Below are 20,432 nucleotides of genomic sequence, written 5' to 3' on the forward strand. Positions count from 1 at the left end.
CCACCACTATGTAAGAATCAGCTCTTTGGTTTAAATCATGTTTAAACTTTGGGGATTCGAATCAAAGATTCGAACATGATTCACATAGAATTATTTAAAGCTTACACTTAACTTAAGTATTTGTCCAGCAAATAGAATGTTTAGTGTAAAGCAATTCTGTATTATATTATTACGTGGCCAACAATAACAATATAAAAACAGTATCTAATTATTTAATGAGCAAGGTAGCAGTATCTGAAGCTGAGGCATTAACTTATAAAGCACACAACACACCAACACGGATCTTAAAACGAAACAAAAGTTTATTGCTACTCTATAACACAAAGTACTAATCTACGTAAAACAAACAAACGCACATATATACACACATGCACAAGCAGTTTGAGGAGAGTTTTGGCTGAGTGGATTTAACTTCTAGCCTTTGCTAAGTTCTTAGCATTGCAACCTGAGAGAAACCATAAAAGCAGAGGATTTTGCTATTCTTTACTACTTAAACATAATTTACACCAGATTCAGTAATGGGTAGAAACCTTGTTTGTGCTACTTGCGTTCTGATGTAATTTTGGTTTCCTTGACTGGTCCAAAGGGAAATCCCGGCGAAGCTGATTGGTCAGCGTAGCAACTTCAGTGACGTGATGGAATTCCCTTGTCGGTGAAGAGGGGTTTCCTTAGTCGGTTGCTAGGGATACGGATGTTGGACAAGGCGGCGTTCGAAGTCCTTCCTGGGTTCCTGTAGTTAGGATGTGTTGACCCAGTTTCAGAGTTTGGATGTGTTGACCCGATGGCTTGTTGTTGAAGCGGTTGCACAAGCAGATCGGGGGTCGAGCCGGCAGCAAGTGAAGGTCGCGGTCTGCTCCGTGATGTAACGAGGCTTCCGGCGAGGCGATGTAACGGCCACAGCACGAGAAGAGCGACGTCCGGGCAGTGACGGCGGTGACGACTGGCAAAGATGACCGGCAAAAGACGACGATGAAATTCCTTTGTTCAAAGTTTTATAGGCTTTGGTAGATGCTGGGTCTACACAATGCTTGTCCAATCAGATAAGGTGCGGGGTGGAGTCACACCCCAATTCTGCCCTCTAGGAGGCCGGGTTGACACCTGGTGTGGGTGCTGCTTTGATAGCATAGTGGTTAAAATAAAGTCTTATAACATCGACACTTTTCATAGTATGGTTTCTTTATATAAACCAATGCATTTGAAATGTTCCTAGCTTTCAATCGATACCAAACATGAAGTATTTCACAAACATTCTGTAGATTTCATTTGTCACTGAGGGCTATTACTCAATAACTATCCATAACAGTTTTGTTAAACACATGGAACATGTACACACAAAAACCTACAGAAACATAAAGCAAACATACATTACTCAAATAAACACAGTTTTACTGTATGTCCATTAAACTTTGCAAGCGTTTCTGATCGCTTCTGTGTCTGCCTGAGAATGTGTATTCCTTGCAGACGCCAAAGGACACGCAAACCAAAAGGTACTTCTCAAAAACCGGTTTGGTGGGTTTTTGATTGTAGAGCCTCTTATTGTTTTAAGGTGTAAAGTTAATTAACATGCAACTGTGATGTTGACTGGCTAGTTATCCTGTGGATTGCCTTTTGCTGGGTGCCTGTGGATTGCTTTGAAAATGAAATCAAAGCTCAGACATTTAGGCACCAACCAATCTTTTAAGGATAACATGGTCTGTGGCTTGTTCGGTTCTGGAACGATCCGTTGACTCCCCACAATATATATAGTTAAAAAATATGTACCATTTTCCCAAGTGTATATAACTACTACTGTAAGAAAATATCAGAATTCGGAACATACTTTCTGTATTATCTTTGCTTGAACTGAGCCGATCTAATCCTGTTTATATGAATTGAACCTGCTTCCGATCAGGTTTGACCTAGCAGAACTGTTGCCATGACAACAACTCTCGGATCAGCTTTGAAGAACGAAACGATCCTGGATCGTGTCAAATCGTCAACATCCAAATCCAGCTAACTGAGTAATCCACGTACGAAGAACGGACCTCTAGTCTAAACTTAGCCCACTACAGGACTATAAAAACGAACATTTTAGACATGCCCATAGGTTTTGCTATTCTCTCTGTCTCTCTCTCTCTCTCTCTCTCTCTTCTCATCCTTGTCTGTCTTTTATTTTTATTTTTATTCATATTTACTGATATCCATATTAGTATTTTCTTTCATTTTTCTTTCCCTGTACACTCATTCATCCGAGCGAGGTGCCTTTTTGTATAACTTATCGTTAGTATTATTTATTTATTTTTGTTTTTTTGGGTTACTGTTATTTTATTTACTTAATTATTTTTATTTACTTTGACCTGCTCAGAGACCACGCTATTGAGAACCACCAGGGTGATTGAAATAATTGATTGATAATTTGCACAGCCTGGCGCATGACTAAAAGCCTTGAGGCCAGTACGTAGATATCAACTGTTATCTAGCCTCCCAAATTCGACATCCGAATTGTCCGGCCCCCAGTGGATCCTTGGAAGGACCAACGTCTAGCCGGCACATACCCCCTAGTTGACCACCCTGTCAGACTAACAATGTGGGTCTTTCTCTCTCCCCTGTAATCTCTGTCTCACCCAGCAGACCAGCGTGTCAAATGCGTCCAGCCCGCTGCTCACTGGGACCAACTGGAGGCCTGGTTAAGTGCTTAACCCACAACCTCCTACCCAAAGACGCCATGGAGCTGCAGCGGCCAAGCAGAGAACAGCTGGACATCTGCATTAATCCGCTGAGGGGGAACGACCTAGTCCAGAGCCATAACAGCCAAGCCCAGACTCAACTCTCCAGGGTCTTGACACACCTCACCCTTGCACCGGCCAGATCCATAGGAAAGAGTCTCAACCAGCTGGAGCATCGAGCCCGAAACGCCTGCAAGACGACGAGGGAAAAGGACGCTGAACTTCTGGAGCAAATGGACGGACTACAGCGCGCCCCGATGCGGACAACGGACACAAGGAGTGACGAGAGGAGAAAGCCAAAGATTAACTGAGTGTAAAGTTACAAAGCTGAAACACTATTGTAAAGAGCAGAACTAAAGACAGTGAAGCTCGGGTCAAAGCCTCTAAAGTCAACGGCTGAGGGCCCGAGCAAAATGCCAACACGGAACCCAACAAAGAGACTTTTAAGCATGAACTTACCAGATTTCACCCAGAACTGTCACATTCCTACAACCCATGTGACTACTCGAAAGGGGAAGTGCCGCAGTCAGCCCCAAAAGCCAAGACTAGATAGACCAGCAGAGGGGGGTGAATCCAACTCATACCGCCCCGCCAGCCAGCATTCCAGCAACGCCCATCAGCAACACAGGGCCAGGACCCCCTCCAAAGGGGTTACCCACAACAGACACCATCTGTCAACCAAAGACTTGAACCAGCTGGCCAGGGAAATGCCAACTTTCACCCCAAACCCTGCTGGAGGCGACAACATGCACTCCTACTTCTAAGACATTGACTTTTACACAGACGAGGCCAAGTGCCACTCTCTGTGACAAATTGTATCTGCTAAGAATTACTTCGAGCCGTGAGGCAAGAAGTTTCCTGAATCAACAGCCCCGTGCCATCAAAGCAGATTACGAGCCGATGCAAAAGCTCTTACAAGAGTGTTTTACCTGACCCTGTGTCAGAGTAAGGACTGATTGTCGCCATGGGTCTCAGAACAGCCACGAGGCATCACAAGCATACTGCAGTCGACTACACCAACCCTACTTCGAGACAGGAAATGAGCCACGGACGGAGAAGGATTTCACCTTCCAGATCCTCTCTCTCCCAAAAGCCTGCTTTCTGTGGTGAGTCCGCGCTCGGGCAATGCCCTGCCCCCACGCCCTGACCACCCAACAGCGGCAGAGTTTAGCTTATAAAATCTGTTTAAAACAAAGACTGCTTTGAAAGACTGTCAAACACCTACAAGCTACCCTGTCTCAGAATCTCATACGGAGCTGACTTTAAAAGACATGCTACTGTTTCCCAGCCGCAAGACTTCCAAACAGCAAGTTAAAGCCTTTCTCCGCCAGCAGAGGACAGCACCACCAGGAAGGTGCATGTCCCAACACCAGACAGGATGCTCCGAGACACACTGAGACAAGCCACTATCCACAAGCAGTCCAAAAGGAGCCTAACAGCAACCAAGGAATGGCCAACCTGCACTCGCTAGGAGCTCAAGCAACCAGCATCCAGCTAGTTACACGCCAGAGAAAGCCAAAGGTGAAAACCTGACACCAAACAACAGCACAGTGGCGTCATGAGCAGCAGAACTGCTGAAAAACTTGAAGGGGGCCACACAAGAAGTCAAGCCAGACTCCTTATGACTAGAAGGGGGGTCCAAAACCATTTACCCCCCTGAACACCTGCTTTCTGCTCCATCCCTGCAGAAGTACTGCGAGTCCAACACAAGCTAAAGACTGTGTATCTAACTGCAGCATCACGCTTCCTCCAAGAAGCAGCCAGTGCCACCATGCTTGCAACCTCAGGTACCAGAAACACTGGTCTGGTTGTCTGTTTACCTCCTGAGCCACAGCCCACCCACCAGCCACACATGCGTACAAACAACTGCTCAGGCCCCTGCACTTCAACTCTTGGGGAACCTGACCGAAATGGCGTGGCAATGACGCGCTACTTGGCTGTAACCGTGGAGATGAAAGAAAGATGAAACATGCGCATCAGCACGGGAGCAGACCTCACATTAATGTCATCTTTCCTGTTTGAGTAACTCAAAACAAGAGCTCAGAGATTAAAACGAACACTTAAATGCCAACCAGGCAGGCTGATGGTGCAAATCATACAGCCAAACTGAGGTTCAACTCACATACATTGCTCCCATTCAAGTAACTACTGTCCCTATGACTGCAGTGCACCCCTTGTACCCGTCGCCAATGGGCACATACCTGCTGCTGAATGGTAAAGATCTGCTGGAAATGCTTCAACCTCTTTCGAACTTTGAACCCCTTTAAAATATGGGCCCAAGTACGAAAACTCTCACAGCCGTCAGGTCAACCCCAACAGACTTCAGGTCACCGAGGTCGCGGGAAACTGCTGCAACCCGCGAGAACCCAAACTCAACAACATAAACGGGGTCAAGGTCGCTACTCTGCAGCCTTCAAACCAGCTAGCAACCCCAACGCTTGCTGCCCCAGGCCTCAAAGGGCTTAATGTTGAATAACCGGACTGTGAATGACACTGTACTTGCACTGTGAGCAGACAACCCAGCAGCCATCAGCCTCGCACTGTGCGACACTTCACCTGAACACACCCCCAGACCTGTGTTCAACTAACAAGCATACACACTACTGTCCAAATGCTGAACTCTCAGACATGACAACTGCCAACAGCATTTGCACATTGAACTTGAATCGGAACAGCGGATGGTTGACCCATCCCGTCCTAACTCTCACGGCCCCGCTGCACGATGTTCACATCAGAGCTGATAGCCTGATACATCTTCAGGCATATATATATATATAGACACCTTTAACGACCGGTGATAGGCACCCACACTTCTCACAGCCAACAACGATGGCTGTCACCCTCAAGAAGCCCCACTCAGGCCAGACCATGCCAGAGGCCTGCTCTGTCATCATCAAACAAGACTCTGTGGTGCCAGCCTATACAAACAGGTGCTCTATATGGCTCTCCATACGAAAGGCCGAACTCTAAACCATACATTGGGTTTTCTTCAAACCAACAACAGAAGGCATAAAACTGGGCCTCAACCTGGAAGCCATACTCTAAATTGAACTGTCCTCAAGAACAGTATATGTCTTGTGTAATAGCTGCATGGCAACTGACATAAAAATCCCCAAAGACTACCTACTGGGACGATTGGTCAGCTACGAGTTCCACGACTTTGAACTCTTGGGCCAATTAGTGGCCTCACCCTACATGCAACGACACCAGAGGGAAGCTTAGAAAACACAGACTATACTGTTCCATTCCAGCTCGCCACACTCACGTCTGTCTTACCAGTAAACAAAGAACCGGTAGGCAGAAGTGAGCTCACAGAGGACTAACGCCTTGCCGTGTGCCCAGCCACTTGTCACCCCATCACTAACATGGATGAAGACAGGGCACTTTCCTCAACAGAACAGACATGCTGAGGCCACGCAGGATGATGCCAACCGACAAACGTCAACACATCCTGTATGACTACAACGGTGCCCTTGCTAAAGACTATTTAGACTGCAAGTCCCACTGACCTTCACATGGAAATATCCAACTACATGCTGGGAAAAGGACATCGGGCTATGCAACAAAACCTGTTCGGCACCCATCTGGCCCGTCCTAAAGCCTAGGGTCAAAGGGTGCCTGACCATAGAAAGCTAAATCGGCAAATGCCATTGTCACGAGGGCCAATGACACCACTGGAACAGGAAGTGCCCAGAATTCAAGGACCAACCATCTTCTGCCTTCTGGACGATACCTGTACATCCAAATGACCAGCATAAGCTAGCTTTCACCTTGAACAACAGACACTAAACGATCATGAGGTGCCCCGTCAGCTAGGCCAACTCACCAGCCGAAAGCAACACCCTCCTGAACAAAGCATATCCCGATGCTTATGTTAGAGGCAACCTCATCTACGTTGATGACATCCTTAATGAAAGTTCCACCGTGTCTGGCCACTCAAAGGAGATAGACCATGTCCTACAACAAGTTGACTGTGGCTAGCGCAAAGACTACCGCCTAGCAAAGTCTCCGAACTGAGCAGCTCCCTAAGTGGGTGCAACTACTCCAGACACATCATTAAGAACTGTTCAAAGACTTCTAGACCCGTGACCACCCTGTCAAAAAGGGTTGTCCTTCTGTTTGACGGAAGGTCAACAGCTGGCCACGACTGAAGTGAGACAACGTCTGGGCATATGCAAGTAAGACACTCCTTGCGCCAGAAGGCAAATACTAAGACTGTAAGATGATATCGCTCTGCACAGTGAGTACCATTTCAACAGCTATTCTCCAACTTCTTTGGAGTACAAAAGCCATCATAGACACCTGCCACCAACCTGTCATGTTACTGAACAGTCAGCACATCCGGATGGCATAAAGACTAACGCCAGTACGGCCATGCGGCTGATGGCCCCCCAGGGCCACTGTATTGACATGCGTTACACCTTAAGCCACAAACCCACGCTGGGCAATGGCCTAGCTGTTTACCAAGACTGTACAACTGACAGACCATTGGCAATGCCGTAGAGGATGGACCCCAGCCACCTCTGCCCACCTGGCATTCAAGTACTCCAAGTACTAGGATGAGAATGCGTGCCAAGGTATGCCCACAGCCAGTGTCGATGGATGATCCCACAAACATTGCAGTATGGAGAAATGGCAGTCAACACTGCAACCCTCCAAAGCACAGCAGCCCATGACATCAGAGTGCACTTAGCTGCAGACTCCAACTTGCTAGACTCTGTTTCACGTTCCACCTCCCAGGGTGGAAACAAAAGGCTTCAGAACTGCCCACCACAAGCCCGTAAAACATCAACACTTTTTCTTTTTCCCAAGTAGGCGACCATAACCCTGACAACCACATCATGGTCGTCGACTGATAAAAGATGAGAACATTTCAAACTTTCAGGCACTGACAAGGACCTGAATGACCGGACGGATGCCCTTACCAAGAAGACGCATCACACGGTGGACCACGGTCACCACCCAACCAAAACCCCGAGATCTAGCAGCTGTAACCGGCAGCCAACAACCCTGCCTAACCGAACACAGCTGCCACATCCAATCTCACCAGCCCGACAAATGTCGACAAACGACATTGCGACCACGTAGGCGTCTGACTCCTCACGTCAGACCAGGTTTATTTTTACTTTTACTTTGTCTCTTGTTGTTTTTGTTTTGTTTCCACCACTCACCCCACCTACCACCCGATCCTTCTGTCTGACCTCAGCTTCAACACAGATGTCACTCAACACCTCCTGCATCTTAAAAAACAGGTGCGTGTGAATCATTTTTGGGTTGTCCCTGAAGACCCCACGACACCACAGTTCGTGCTGCCTCAGAGACAGAGGGGGGTAATGCTAATGCACTGACCCAGCACACAGCAAAACATGCCCAGGGCACTGATTCACCGAGCACCACAGCAACACAGAGGAACCATCCTCTATGATCAGACACCCAGATGGATCGGGTGGGACACTTCCATGGGCTCACAAGGAGCAACAATTGTTTTTTGTGTGTTTTTCTCTCCTTCGCTTTCTCTTCCCCTTGAACTCATATGTCAGTACAACAAGCAGGTAGAGTGTCTCTCAGCACCGATGACACAGCCCAGACCATGACATATCTTCTGATAATGTAAACAACTTGGACCGAGGCACCCCCCCTGCACCACCAACATCACACAGGAAGTGCAAAGACTCCTGGTTTTATACGCTCAGCTGCATAGCAGCCAACTCTCAAACCCACGTATCACAACCAGAGTAACAAACACTTGGCCACAAGTCAGGAAAGGGGGTAGAGACCCTGCAACCGGTGTCACAGTGGAATGCCCAGCCAAGCACAGTCATCACAGACACCACCTACTCTCTCCCCTGTTCCCTCTCTCTCTCTTCCTTTTCTACACAGGATACAGCCACAACCCTGTATCTCAGTCTCACCAGAAGACCACTGCAACCTCACAACTATACTCCTCTATCACTCATCTCTGGAAAACTGCGGGAAACCTACCACTCCGTGCCTCCCGACAGCAGGGAAGCACACATTAACAAGGGCTTCGTCATTCAATAAGATGCAAGCACCAGTGAACAAGTACACCCCTGACCTCCCCCTCAAAGCTTTCCTGCGTGAAACCAGGAAGGGGGGAAGAGCATAAAGAAACCAGGTCAACACTGCTTGAGTCTAAGCCACGACTCGTCGACCCAGCAACGGAAGTCGAAGGAAACTCACCTCCAACCCATCCTGTACGTCAAGTTAGATCTCAACCAACAAGGTTTTCTCCGAACCTCCTTCGTTGCAAAGGGGGGATATGTGTAGCGTACAGTCCACAGATAAAATTACTTATTGATTTTATCACAATTTTTAGTCGACAGGAGGGTTTTACGACTCCTGGCTCCACAAGTCTGGATACATCCGACAGACTTATCTCCCCAGTGTCCCTGGATTACTAAGCCTGGAACTTCAAAGACATTCCTGCCCAAATACACACACACACACACACCCACGAGGCTGTCCCGACAGAAAGAAAATGAATTTAAAAAATCCTGAACCAGCAAGACTAAAGTGTTGTTTTGTAAACTTTGTATCTCATTTCTGACTTTTCTTACCTGTGTAACCTCTCTTATAACCTGTATGCATGTTCCCTTTAGGCCTTTGTAAAACATAAATATTGTAAGGATATGAAAAATTATGTTGATGTACTTTTAAACCCCCCATGTTTGGTACCGATGGGTTTCTGCTGACATTTTACAACACATGATGCATAAAGCAAGATCATAACTCGCAATTCTTTATTCTTTAAAGCCCTGTATTAAATGCCTGTCCGCATGCTTTAGGCGGACACTCAAATTTGCATACGAGCAGCCTCGAGACAAAGGAAGGGTTCCTGCTTGAACTTTGTACTAAAATCATTGGTCAGAATGCTGAACGGGTTCTCACGTGACCCGCAGGTATAAGCAGACTTCTCCCCAAACATCCCGCGGAAAAACGTCCGAACAAAAGAACATCATTGACAGTGGCCCTCGGGCCACACGGCTCTTCACAGCCGCATGGACTTTTTCCCACCATGCTTTTCTTTATTTTCCGGCAAAGTAAACTCAATTTAAAGTTTGTGATCGGGTTCCTCAGAACTGTATTACAAACTCAACGCATCAAGAAGGACATCAAAGGAGTTTCATCAGGATGGAAGCATAAAGAGGGAGACCCAGACATTAAGTCCAGGTACTTTTAGTTATGCGATTAAGCTGTGCCCCTTTTATCAAAAAGGTGTTTTTTATAATCTTGGTGGTCCTTAATGGTGCGTGTGGAACTGAAAGTTGTCACTCTTTTACCTGAAATCTCTATTTCCTCGCTTTACTATTTCTCTTTGTTGTTACACGTTCTATAGACCCGATATCTCTACGTGGTTTACCTTTTGTTCTGTGTTTAATGTATGTTTGTGCGTTTGTTCGTTATCCGTCTGACTAGTCAATAAATTCCATTATAATCAAATGAATTGTATTGTTTGCCTTACGAGAAAATGTCACTGAAATACAGATTCCCCTGCCTAGCTATTATAAGTTGTTTATAACTTTAGAATGATTAATCTACTTCGCAAGAAGTAGCAATTAAATTCCCTTTTTCTAAATGAATAGATCATTACCGTGTCCGCTCGGAAGAGCGGCGGCTCTGCTTGCATTTGTTTGGTCAAACTGCCAATAAATTGATCCAGAATATTAATGAATAATAATAATAATTTGTTATTGTTGATAATTAATATTCATAATCTGAGAGTCCGCTCGGTTGAGCGGGCAAGATTATATACAATCATGTGTTTGTTTGATCAAATTGACTGAAGCTTAAGCCGGAATATTAATAATTAAGAATAAACCGTTATTGTTGATTACTAATATTTATAAAATGAGCAAATTTCTGTTACACGTAATATTTTAGATTCTATTTGAACCTGAAATATCTGCTAGACTCCTGGAAAGGTGGCATCAATACTGGACCTGAAAGGGCCTAACAAGTTGAATCTGGTAAAGAAACACACGCGCACACACACACTTACACAGAGAGAACTGTTAGCTTATGGATATTTTTTTACACTGTGGCCAATATTTTGGGGAAGTCAGCATCACTAAATGATTTAAAAGATTAAGCTCCTCTAAATTTTGCTCCAAGTGTTAAATTGAGGATTCTGGACAGACAGCTGCCTGTTTTTCCAATTCTAGTCATAGTGGTTAACCCAATTATTTTTGAAGATTCCAACAGATATACATTATATTTAAAAAAATAAAATTATACATACACACAAAAAAAAAAAATTATATATATATATATATATATATATATATATATATATATATATATATATATATATATATATATATATATATATATATATATATATATATATATATATATATATTTTTTTTTTTTTTTTTTTTTTCTTCAAACATTTTTCTTAGTCATGCTGGAGTTTTGAAGAGTTCTTAGATGAGTATCACCCTATATCCGTGCATCAGGAACCACCAGACGAGCACTTTGTTTCTGCCATAGAAACTTTCATCCAAACAAGTCCACTTCCCTTTTATTAAATCCCGGAAAAACACAACCCTAGCTAAAAGGAAAGTATATGAGCCTGAATGACAACTGAACCATCTTTATTGTTTTTTTTCATAACTCAAGTAACATCTCAGACTATGTGTTTAAAAAAAAGAAAAAAAAAAAAATCAGTACCTTAAATACCAACATATTAAACATAACTTTTTCCCCTCAGTGCATACATGCACACTATATAAATTTAGTTATGTAAATTTATTTTAATCAGCCACATTTGCCTGAGCCAATCGGCTACCAAATAGATCTCTGAGGTTTACTTCAGGATCAATGTGATGGGGGATTTTGCGCTCATTAAACAAACCAGTCAGATCAGCTTCCAGTTTGGCTCTCTGATTGAGGTTCATGCGCAAAGAAAAAAGAGCATGGAGGTCTTCAACCAGAGGACGTCGATTTCGTCCTTCCAAACGTTTCTGCCAACTCTTGCTGCTTCGCTTATGGGGGTGCTTAAGAGGAAGAAAAAAAAAAAAAAAAAAAAAGTATTAAACTAGAAGCATAAACAAAAGGACCATTGCAGCACAAATTTTACAATAGGAACATTGTTTTACATTATTTTGAAGATGCTGCTGACAAATTACCACAACTACTGCTTCAGATTTTAACCCAAAATACTCCTTTTAAAAAGGGACTGAACTACCTTGAGTTTGGCCACATCAGGTTCATGATGTAACATGTGGCGTACAAGGCTTTCCTGAGGAACCAGCAAAAGGTAGAAGTACATAAATTAACTGCAGGTACACTGTATAATTTTACCTTGCACAAGATGTTAACCCTACCATTTTAGGACACATTTTGTCCCTTAAAATGTACTTACACGCATAGCAAAAGTCTTACTGCAGCCAGGGAAGGAGCAGCAGTGTGAGAGCAGCTGCAGGTGAACCTTGCGAATATGATGCTGCAGGTTGAAGGTTGTGGAAAAGTATGCCTGACAACCCTGACTAGGGCATAGTAAAACAGGCTTCTGCAACGCATGTGTCCGCTTGTGTCTCCTCAAAGCATCACGTTTCCGAAAAGCCTTTTTACATACCATACAGGAGAATGATACTGTTGAAAAAAATTAAGGATCTTTCAGAAACCAATATGGCCATTAAAAGCATGCAACTCCCAGTGAGTTCATATGCAATAACTAAATGGTAGCACCAGTTTACCTGGGTGACTTGCCATGTGTTTGATTAAACTCCCCCAGGTGTGTACAGTGATGGGGCATTCTGTGCGAAGACACCGATAACCTAAGACAAAAAATAAATAAATAAATATAGATATCCATAATCTGGTTTTATCATTGCTCTGACTAGCTTTTATTAGTTTATTTATTTATTTTATTATTTAAATAGTGGGCGGGCAGTAACCTGGCATAAAAAAAAGGGGGGTTACAAATTTGTGTTGACAAAGTTTAATGTGGTCAGTCATGTGTGAACAGTATTAAGATTCTAGCCCAGTATTCCACCTACTGGACTTTAAATGAACAAAACCCAGTTCAACCTCGAAGTTGAGTCAAAACATGACCATAACTGATCAATTTCGCAATATTCTGCAAAATATGAGTTTCATTTACTTAGGCTGCATTGTTTACATGCCTTCAACAAAGATGATTTATAGCAATTTAAAACCTATATTCAGACCACTTAAGTGCATTTTTTTGTCTTGATCTTTTTTCAGTGCTTAATCAGGCAAAAATAAATGAATGCAGCATATAAAAATGGCTGATCTGGCTTTAGATAATGGCAGTAAATGTCAGAAAATTACAAAACTAATAAACCCTCACCTAAATGTCTCCGATCATGAGCATTCCGTGCAATGTGAGAGTCAAATTTCTTTCCACAGTTGTTTTTTGAGCATCTTGTGAAACAAACAGAAGTCAGGATTTTTTTTCTTTACATTTAATGGTCAATTCTTATGACAGGCAATTTTAGGCTGAATACAATACCTGAAACTTGAAGTACCATGAGTTGCTAGGTGCAGTTTTAATGCACGTCGTTTCCTGAATGCCTTAGAGCACTGGGGTTCTGTACACTGAAAAGTAAAAAACATTTATGACAAAGCAAAGATACTCGAAGAGTGAAAAGTGACAGACAGAAAACAAATGTGGCTGTGGTAAAGAGAAAACCTGAAATTAACCTTGAAATATTCTTCATTTTCACTGTGCACATAACGCACATGTCTCTTAAGTTTATCAGCAGCTTGGAATTTTTTGCCACATGCAGTGATATTACACCTGCTCAAAAACAAAGGGTTTCAAATGTCAAAAACAAAAAAGGCACTTGTTGCAGCTTTACTACAAATAAACATTTAGTAACCTACAGCTATAGCGCTCAGCTGTAATTTTATTAGAAAATTTACCAAAGTTGCCAAAAAGGTAAAGTAAATGCACAATGTACATAGTGATAAACAATTTAAAGTGATAACTGCCAATTATAAATTACTTGAAGTGTTTCACTCCACTGTGTGCTGAAGTATGGCGATTCAGATGCGATTTACGAGTGAAACTGCGTCCACATCCCACAACACCACACTTGTAAGGTCGCTGAAGGGAACGCGCGCACGCACACGCACACGCACACACACAGAGAGAGAGAGAGAGAGAGAGCGCGTACTCAATGCAGCAAAAGAAAATACAACATCTGACATAAGACAACATCTTTAAAGAAATATTTCAAATGACAGCATTTAAGCAACGATGTATTACTTACCACACCAGTGTGCACGGTCTCGTGCTCTTGCAAACGCCATTGACGAGTAAATGTAGCTCCACATTCAGCATAAACGCAGTTGAACAGCTGCACTCGCGGTACAACGTCTTCTCTCTTCATTACCTCAGTGTTCATTATTTTAACAAAACGGTCTACGTTCGTTTCTATAATTACTTTTACAATAGCTTTTTCTGTAACATTCTTTTTTTCTCTCTCTCTTTCTCTCTCTCTTTTTAAGCAATAATTCCAGTCTCCGGCCGCATTGGGATTCCCTTTATAAGCTACAGTCACCTGCAAAGGGTTGTGTTAATGATGCTGGATAATTAGGTAAACTATGAGCGCGTCTTTGTGCTATTCTTGCACTAGCCCCCTCCCCTCCAAAATTAACCAAAAACACCATTCGGTTCAAAAACACCTGACAAAAGTTTGTTTAATCAACCTCCTCAAGCTAACCGAGCATTAATGAGCGCACGGCACAAATCTATAAGCGAATTAGGAAAAAAAAAGAAGTTAACAAAAAATGTAAGAGAAAAAAATGAAAAATAATAATCAACATTAACCTTTAAAGTTAACATTAAGGTAAGCTCTGGTCTTCACAAAGTCATTATGACTAAGTTATCTTTTTTGGCTAAATTTGTTAACTGTAAGTTAATTAACCTAATTCACAATGAAACAAGTCTTAACTGTTTTAATAGAGCTGATAAAAAATTCAGTTGAATTCTTTTTAGCTACCCAGCAAGCATTTTTTGGTCTAAAAGACGTCTATTAGATGTCTAAACATAGCAATCACGGCTAAATTTGGGCTGTCAGTGAAAATCTAATAGACGTCTAAGCATAGCCCAAGTTTAGACTAGACGTGATTTAGACGGCTACATATATACATCTAATAGCCGGTGAAATTTGGTCTAGGCTAAATCACGGCTAAATTTGGGCTGTCAGTGAAAATTTAATAGACGTCTAACCGTAGCCCAAGATTAGCCTAGACGCGATTTGGATGGCTAATAGACGTCTACATATATACGTCTAATAGACGGTGAATTTTGGTCTAGGCTAAATCACGGCTAAATTAGGGCTGTCAATGAAAATCTAATAGACGTCTAAGTATAGCCCAAGTTTAGACTAGTCATTTATTAGTCTGCTACTGAGCGACTAGATGTCTAATAGACAGTGAATCTGGGTCTTGGCTAAACTGGGCTGCCAGTGGCAATTAAAAAGAAGTTTACCCACAGACCATAAAAAAAAACTAATCATCAGTTTATTAACTAATAAATGACTATAGCCTTCATTTAATAGACAACAAAACACAAATACTTAATTAACAGGATATCGTAAATGGCAAATTTAAACTGATTAAATAAAGATTTTATTAATAGAAGCAACATTAACAATAAGTAAACATTGAACAGCTAACATTGAAATGTCAGTCACAATAGAAAACATTAAATGCGGTAAAAAAAAAGGAAATAAATAAATTCAAAAAGGAAAATGAACCAATTATTTTACTAAATTATTTTTTTCCTGTATCCACCCCCCCCAACCCCCCCCCCCCCCCCCCAACTCTCCCTGGTGCCTGTTTAAAATGCTCCCCGATTGCATTTTTTATTTCAAATTCTGTAGCTTTTGGGAAGATGGTCATCTCTGCATCTGCCAAAAAAAAAAAACACACCAAGTTTTATTTACATTAATTGTGACAGTGTCCATTCACTTAAGCTTTGATGCAAAGAGTTAGGCAATACATAGTATTAAAACAGAGATATTAAAGCAATATGTCCAATGACTATAATTTATATCAATATAGCTTGATATAAAACAAATTGAATCACTTTTTCTTTTTTTTAAATCACCATTAAACAGAAATAAGCTCTCGTGAGAATAGTTGCATGCAAACACACATGGACCTACCTGCAATCACTGAGAACAGTGTGGTTGCCTGAAATGCTGTCTTCTGCAGCAAACCAACCCCCTTCATGTTGAAACAAGACATTAGGGAATTTTACAAAACCCTAAAACATATTACAAATATGTTTAACAATACAGGACAAATAACATTATAAAATAAGTAAAATACATTTTTCCACCCATGATGTGTTGTGGCCGCATGCAAGACTTCAGTATTGAAATTACAATGTATCAGTAATGTTGTATGTTTAGTGGGCTTTACCTGTCCAGCATTTTCCTCGCACAGTCCTTCACATTTTTCCCACCAATTTTGCACATCTGTGAAACCTGAATTAAACAAAAAAATTAAAATAAAGTGTCAGGCAGCTAGTGTTATATTCTTAAGTGTACAAGTGTTTCCCAACCCTAAATGTTTATTGCCCATTCATTATTTTGTTGGTCAACTTCACAATACTAACCACATAAAAATATATATATTTAAAAAAAAATAAATAAATCAATTTACAGCAGATTGTAGGCTCGGACTATCACATTTAAAAAACATCCTATTTTCCTAGAGTGCTTTCCACAATCTCTCTCTGACTCCAAACTTGTTTAGAACAACTGAATTAACAGTAATATCTATTTTAACTAAAAAGCAGCCTGGTACCTCATTTTAACTTTATCTACTTAGACAATCATTCACTTTTCTTATAACTTATTGCATTCTGTTTGTACAATTTAAGTTTTAATGTGGCACTGCTACTATCTGTACAAGTTTAACACATCCAGACACTATTGTCAATTGCTATTTGTATACTGAAATCTTTTATTTTTTAATTGTACTGTACTTGTTTAATGAGTAAAATATTTTACTGTATTTTATCATTCCATATTATGAATTAATGTACTTTATCAAATGTGTGAGCTTAAGTAAGAAAATTTTGTTTTGGAGGTGTTTTTCTTACCATTGCTCTTCACATCTCCACACTTTTCAGCTGCCTTTCCAAATTCTCAAATGCCTCCATAGGCAGACAGTTGTAAAACAGTATCTGGTTCCACCTTTTGGCCGATTCTTCTCACGTCCTCCCTTAACTGTATAAGCAAAGTTAACACCTTCCTTTGGAATTCTTAAAGCAATAAAAAGGCATTGTTAATTTCAAATACAATAAAATGTTATATCATAACATAGATGCATAATGTTGCAAAAAGTTAAAATGACAAAATGAGCACAAATTTAATAATCGGTTGTAGATAACCAGCAAGTTTAATCCAGCAGATGAAATATAATGTAGAGAATGTTTGTTTAGTCGCACAATAATGACTAAAAAACCCTAACATTTTTAAATCATTGTTATATGACTACTTTTTTGAGGCATTTGGAATGTTCCACCAATATCCGAAAAAAAATAATTAAGAGATCACATGTAAAAGAGGAGTAACGTAAAAAAAAAAAAAAAAAAAAAAAAAAAAAAAAAAAAACAGGTATCTCCTAACAAATTAGGGCATTGTAGCCCTTTTTAACAGAGTAAACATTGATACTGGAGATTCCATGTTTTTGTTTGTGACAAATTGCTGCAGAGTATACATGTTTCCCATTAACAACCAAAAAAAAGCAAATGAGACACGTCCTGCTGTAGTTTTAGACCACTGAATTAAGCCTACATTTATATGAATCTTTTTGGATGTCCAATTTATCACAGATTACCACATTGTGACAGAAAAAGTGAGCAAGATTTCATTTTAAAATAATACTTTTTGACTGAGCTTTAAGTTGAATTACATTTCCATACCAACCTTTTTGACTCCTGCCCTGTGGAGTTCGGGCAGCCTAGTGCAGAGTCCAAGCAGCTGCAATAAAGACATATGAATACATTATTATTATTTACAATACTCTCATCGACAACTGAAATCTCAGACAAAATACATGCTGACCTATTTGACTTCTGCCTCTAGGAGTACGGGGAGACTGGCGTGGTGACCCAGCAGCTGCAATAAAGACATGAATAATAAATCATTACTATTATTAACAACAATACTCTTATCAACATCTGTATTCTCAGAGAGCATACATCTATGCTGACCTATTTGATTTCTGCCTCTAGGTGTATGGGGAGACTGGCGTGGTGACCTAGCAGCTGCAATAAAGACATGAATAATATATCATTACTATTATTAACAACAATACTCTTATCAACATCTGTAATCTCAGAGAGCATACATCTATGCTGACCTATTTGACTTCTGCCTCTAGGAGTATGTGGAGACTGGCGTGGTGACCTAGCAGCTGCAATAAAGACATGAATAATATATCATTACTATTATTAATAACAATACTCTTATCAACATCTGTAATCTCAGAGAGCATACATCTATGATGACCTATTTGACTTCTGCTTGTAGGAGTACGGGGAGACTGGCGTGGTGACCCAGCAGCTGCAATAAAGACATGAATAATAAATCATTACTATTATTAACAACAATACTCTTATCAACATCTGTAATCTCAGAGAGCATACATCTATGCTGACCTATTTGACTTCTGCCTCTAGGTGTACAGGGAGACTGGCGTGGTGACCTAGCAGCTGCAATAAAGACATGAATAATATATCATTACTATTATTAACAACAATACTCTTATCAACATCTGTAATCTCAGAGAGCATACATCTATGCTGACCTATTTGACATCTGCCTCTAGGAGTACGGGGAGACTGGCGTGGTGACCTAGCAGCTACAATAAAGACATGAATCATATATCATTACTATTATTAACAACAATACTCTTATCAACATCTGTAATCTCAGAGAGCAAACATCTATGCTGACCTATTTGACTTCTGCCTCTAGGAGTACGGGGAGACTGGCGTGGTGACTTAGCAGCTGCAATAAAGACATGAATAATATATCATCATTATTATTATTAACAACAACAACAACAACACTCTCATCAAAACCTGTAATCTCAGAGAACATCTATGCTCTCCTTTTTGGATTCTGCCCTGTGAAGTTCAGGAAGCCTGGTGCAGAGTCCCAGCAGCTGCAATGAAAACAAATGAATATATTATTATTATTATTATTAATAATAATAATACTCTCATCAACATCTGAAATCTCAGAAAACAAACATCTATGCTAACCTGTTTGACTTTTGCCCCAATGACTGCGTGAAGCCTGGTGCAGTGTCCCAGCAGCTGCAATGAAAACATATGAATATATTATTATTTACAATACTCACATCAACATCTGTAATCTCAGAAAACATACATCTACGCTAACCTTATTGACATCTGCCTCGAGGAGTTCGAGCAGCCTGGTGCAAAGTCCCAGCAGCTGCAACAAAGACATAAAAATATAATATTATTATTATTTACAATACTCTCATCAACATCTGAAATCTCAGACAAAATGCACCTATGCTGCAACGTTTTGGACTTCTGCTCTGTGGAGTCTCAGCAAACTGGTGCAGAGTGCCAGAAGCTGCAATGATATTGGAACATACTATTTTACCAACAAAACAATTCTGTGGTATGCTGTTAGTCTTAATGCATTTGCTCGAGTTGGGGTTTACCTGGGGTTGAAGTGAGCAGGGGGAGGTCTAAAAAACAACTCCTGGATGTTTGCTTTGTCTCTGCAAATGACAAATTTGGATAAAAAAAGAACTAAAGATCAGTAACCAACAGATCTGCATTGAATTAACGATCAAAAAATGACTGTAGTTAGTAATAACTACTGCTTTACTCATTTCTGAAGTGAAAGCAGTATGCCTCAGCAGGAACAAAGGTATTTGCACAAAAACTGAAATAATTGGTAACGATTTCTTTTACAACCCGCAAAGTACCGCGTAAGTACAGTGAAATTACAGTGTACTTTTCTGTATGTACTGTGTAAGTATAATGAACGTATGTATAGGTATAAGGGAACAAACCGTAATACTTGGGTAAATAGGGGGTAACGGCCAGATGTTCATCACGAAAATTACCGCGTAAGTACAGTGAGATAACGGTGTACTTTTCTGTACGTATAGTGTATAAATAACGTTTACGTAGGTTTAAGGGAACAAACTGTAATGCTTGGGTAATAAGGGGGTAACAACCAGATATTCAGCATGAAAAGTACCGCGTAAGTACAGTGAAATAACGGTGTACTTTTCTTTAAATTGCAAAAGAACAAACCATAATGTTTGCGTAATAGGGGAGTAACAATAAGATATTCCTCACGCAAAGAAGTATATTACGTTTAAGATGTACTTTTCTTCAAGTATTGTATACATATAGGGAATTATGCAAGGATGGTGACAACCTATTGCTATCAGCAAATGTACTGTAAGTAGTAATTATGATAGGGTACCTGTCAAAAAGTTTGATGGATTGTAGCCCCGCCCCTAAGGCGGGACTTCCGGTCTAAGCCCCACCCCTTTTATATAAACTTTATAGTTCCGGTAATTAGATTCTTATCGGTTGTAATGGAAATTCATTTTTAGATGATCTTTATATGTTAGAAACTTGTCTAAGACTCATTATTACATGTGTGTGTATCTGTGTTCTCCATATGTTCATCATAAAACCTATGTGTACATTTTTATAGA

At 40.9% G+C, this 20,432-nt stretch overlaps 2 protein-coding genes and 1 long non-coding RNA gene across 5 annotated transcripts in view; 1 reads left to right on the plus strand and 2 right to left on the minus strand.

Annotated features, from left to right (window-relative positions):
- LOC141379062 (uncharacterized) overlaps positions 1-20,432 on the plus strand; it is a 127,628-nt gene that overhangs the window by 76,279 nt on the left and 30,917 nt on the right. The gene's annotated exons all lie outside the window — the stretch shown is intronic.
- On the minus strand, positions 11,304-14,217 carry 42sp43 (P43 5S RNA-binding protein). Of its 2 annotated transcripts, NM_001100406.2 has the most exons (9): positions 13,967-14,217; positions 13,700-13,800; positions 13,395-13,491; positions 13,204-13,289; positions 13,042-13,115; positions 12,425-12,505; positions 12,091-12,320; positions 11,914-11,967; positions 11,304-11,722 (listed from the first exon to the last, which is right to left on the minus strand). In NM_001100406.2, exons 1-9 carry the CDS (start codon positions 14,099-14,101, stop codon positions 11,480-11,482), a joined length of 1,101 nt encoding a protein of 366 aa, NP_001093876.2. In that variant the 5' UTR covers positions 14,102-14,217; the 3' UTR covers positions 11,304-11,479. The 2 variants fall into 2 exon arrangements, with proteins under 2 accessions (NP_001093876.2, XP_087150992.1); XM_087294866.1 differs by lacking the exons at positions 13,395-13,491; positions 13,700-13,800 and having other exon boundaries at positions 13,967-14,173.
- On the minus strand, positions 15,310-20,385 carry LOC147832530 (uncharacterized). 2 transcript variants are annotated; one of them, XM_087295595.2, is made up of 16 exons: positions 19,259-20,385; positions 19,124-19,177; positions 18,985-19,038; positions 18,802-18,884; positions 18,674-18,727; positions 18,525-18,578; positions 18,376-18,429; positions 18,215-18,280; positions 18,078-18,131; positions 17,929-17,982; positions 17,780-17,833; positions 17,642-17,695; positions 16,813-16,939; positions 16,128-16,192; positions 15,869-15,929; positions 15,310-15,610 (listed from the first exon to the last, which is right to left on the minus strand). In XM_087295595.2, exons 4-12 carry the CDS (start codon positions 18,818-18,820, stop codon positions 17,676-17,678), a joined length of 429 nt encoding a protein of 142 aa, XP_087151721.1. In that variant the 5' UTR covers positions 18,821-18,884; positions 18,985-19,038; positions 19,124-19,177; positions 19,259-20,385; the 3' UTR covers positions 15,310-15,610; positions 15,869-15,929; positions 16,128-16,192; positions 16,813-16,939; positions 17,642-17,675. The 2 variants fall into 2 exon arrangements, 1 of the variants encoding a protein (XP_087151721.1); XR_015516656.2 differs by lacking the exons at positions 17,642-17,695; positions 17,780-17,833; positions 17,929-17,982; ... (7 more) ...; positions 19,124-19,177; positions 19,259-20,385 and having other exon boundaries at positions 15,869-15,969; positions 16,813-16,974.

Source organism: Danio rerio, chromosome 19 (assembly GCF_052040795.2).
Source record: "Danio rerio strain M-AB ecotype USA chromosome 19, GRCz13ab, whole genome shotgun sequence".
Classification (NCBI taxonomy): Eukaryota; Metazoa; Chordata; class Actinopteri; order Cypriniformes; family Danionidae; genus Danio; species Danio rerio.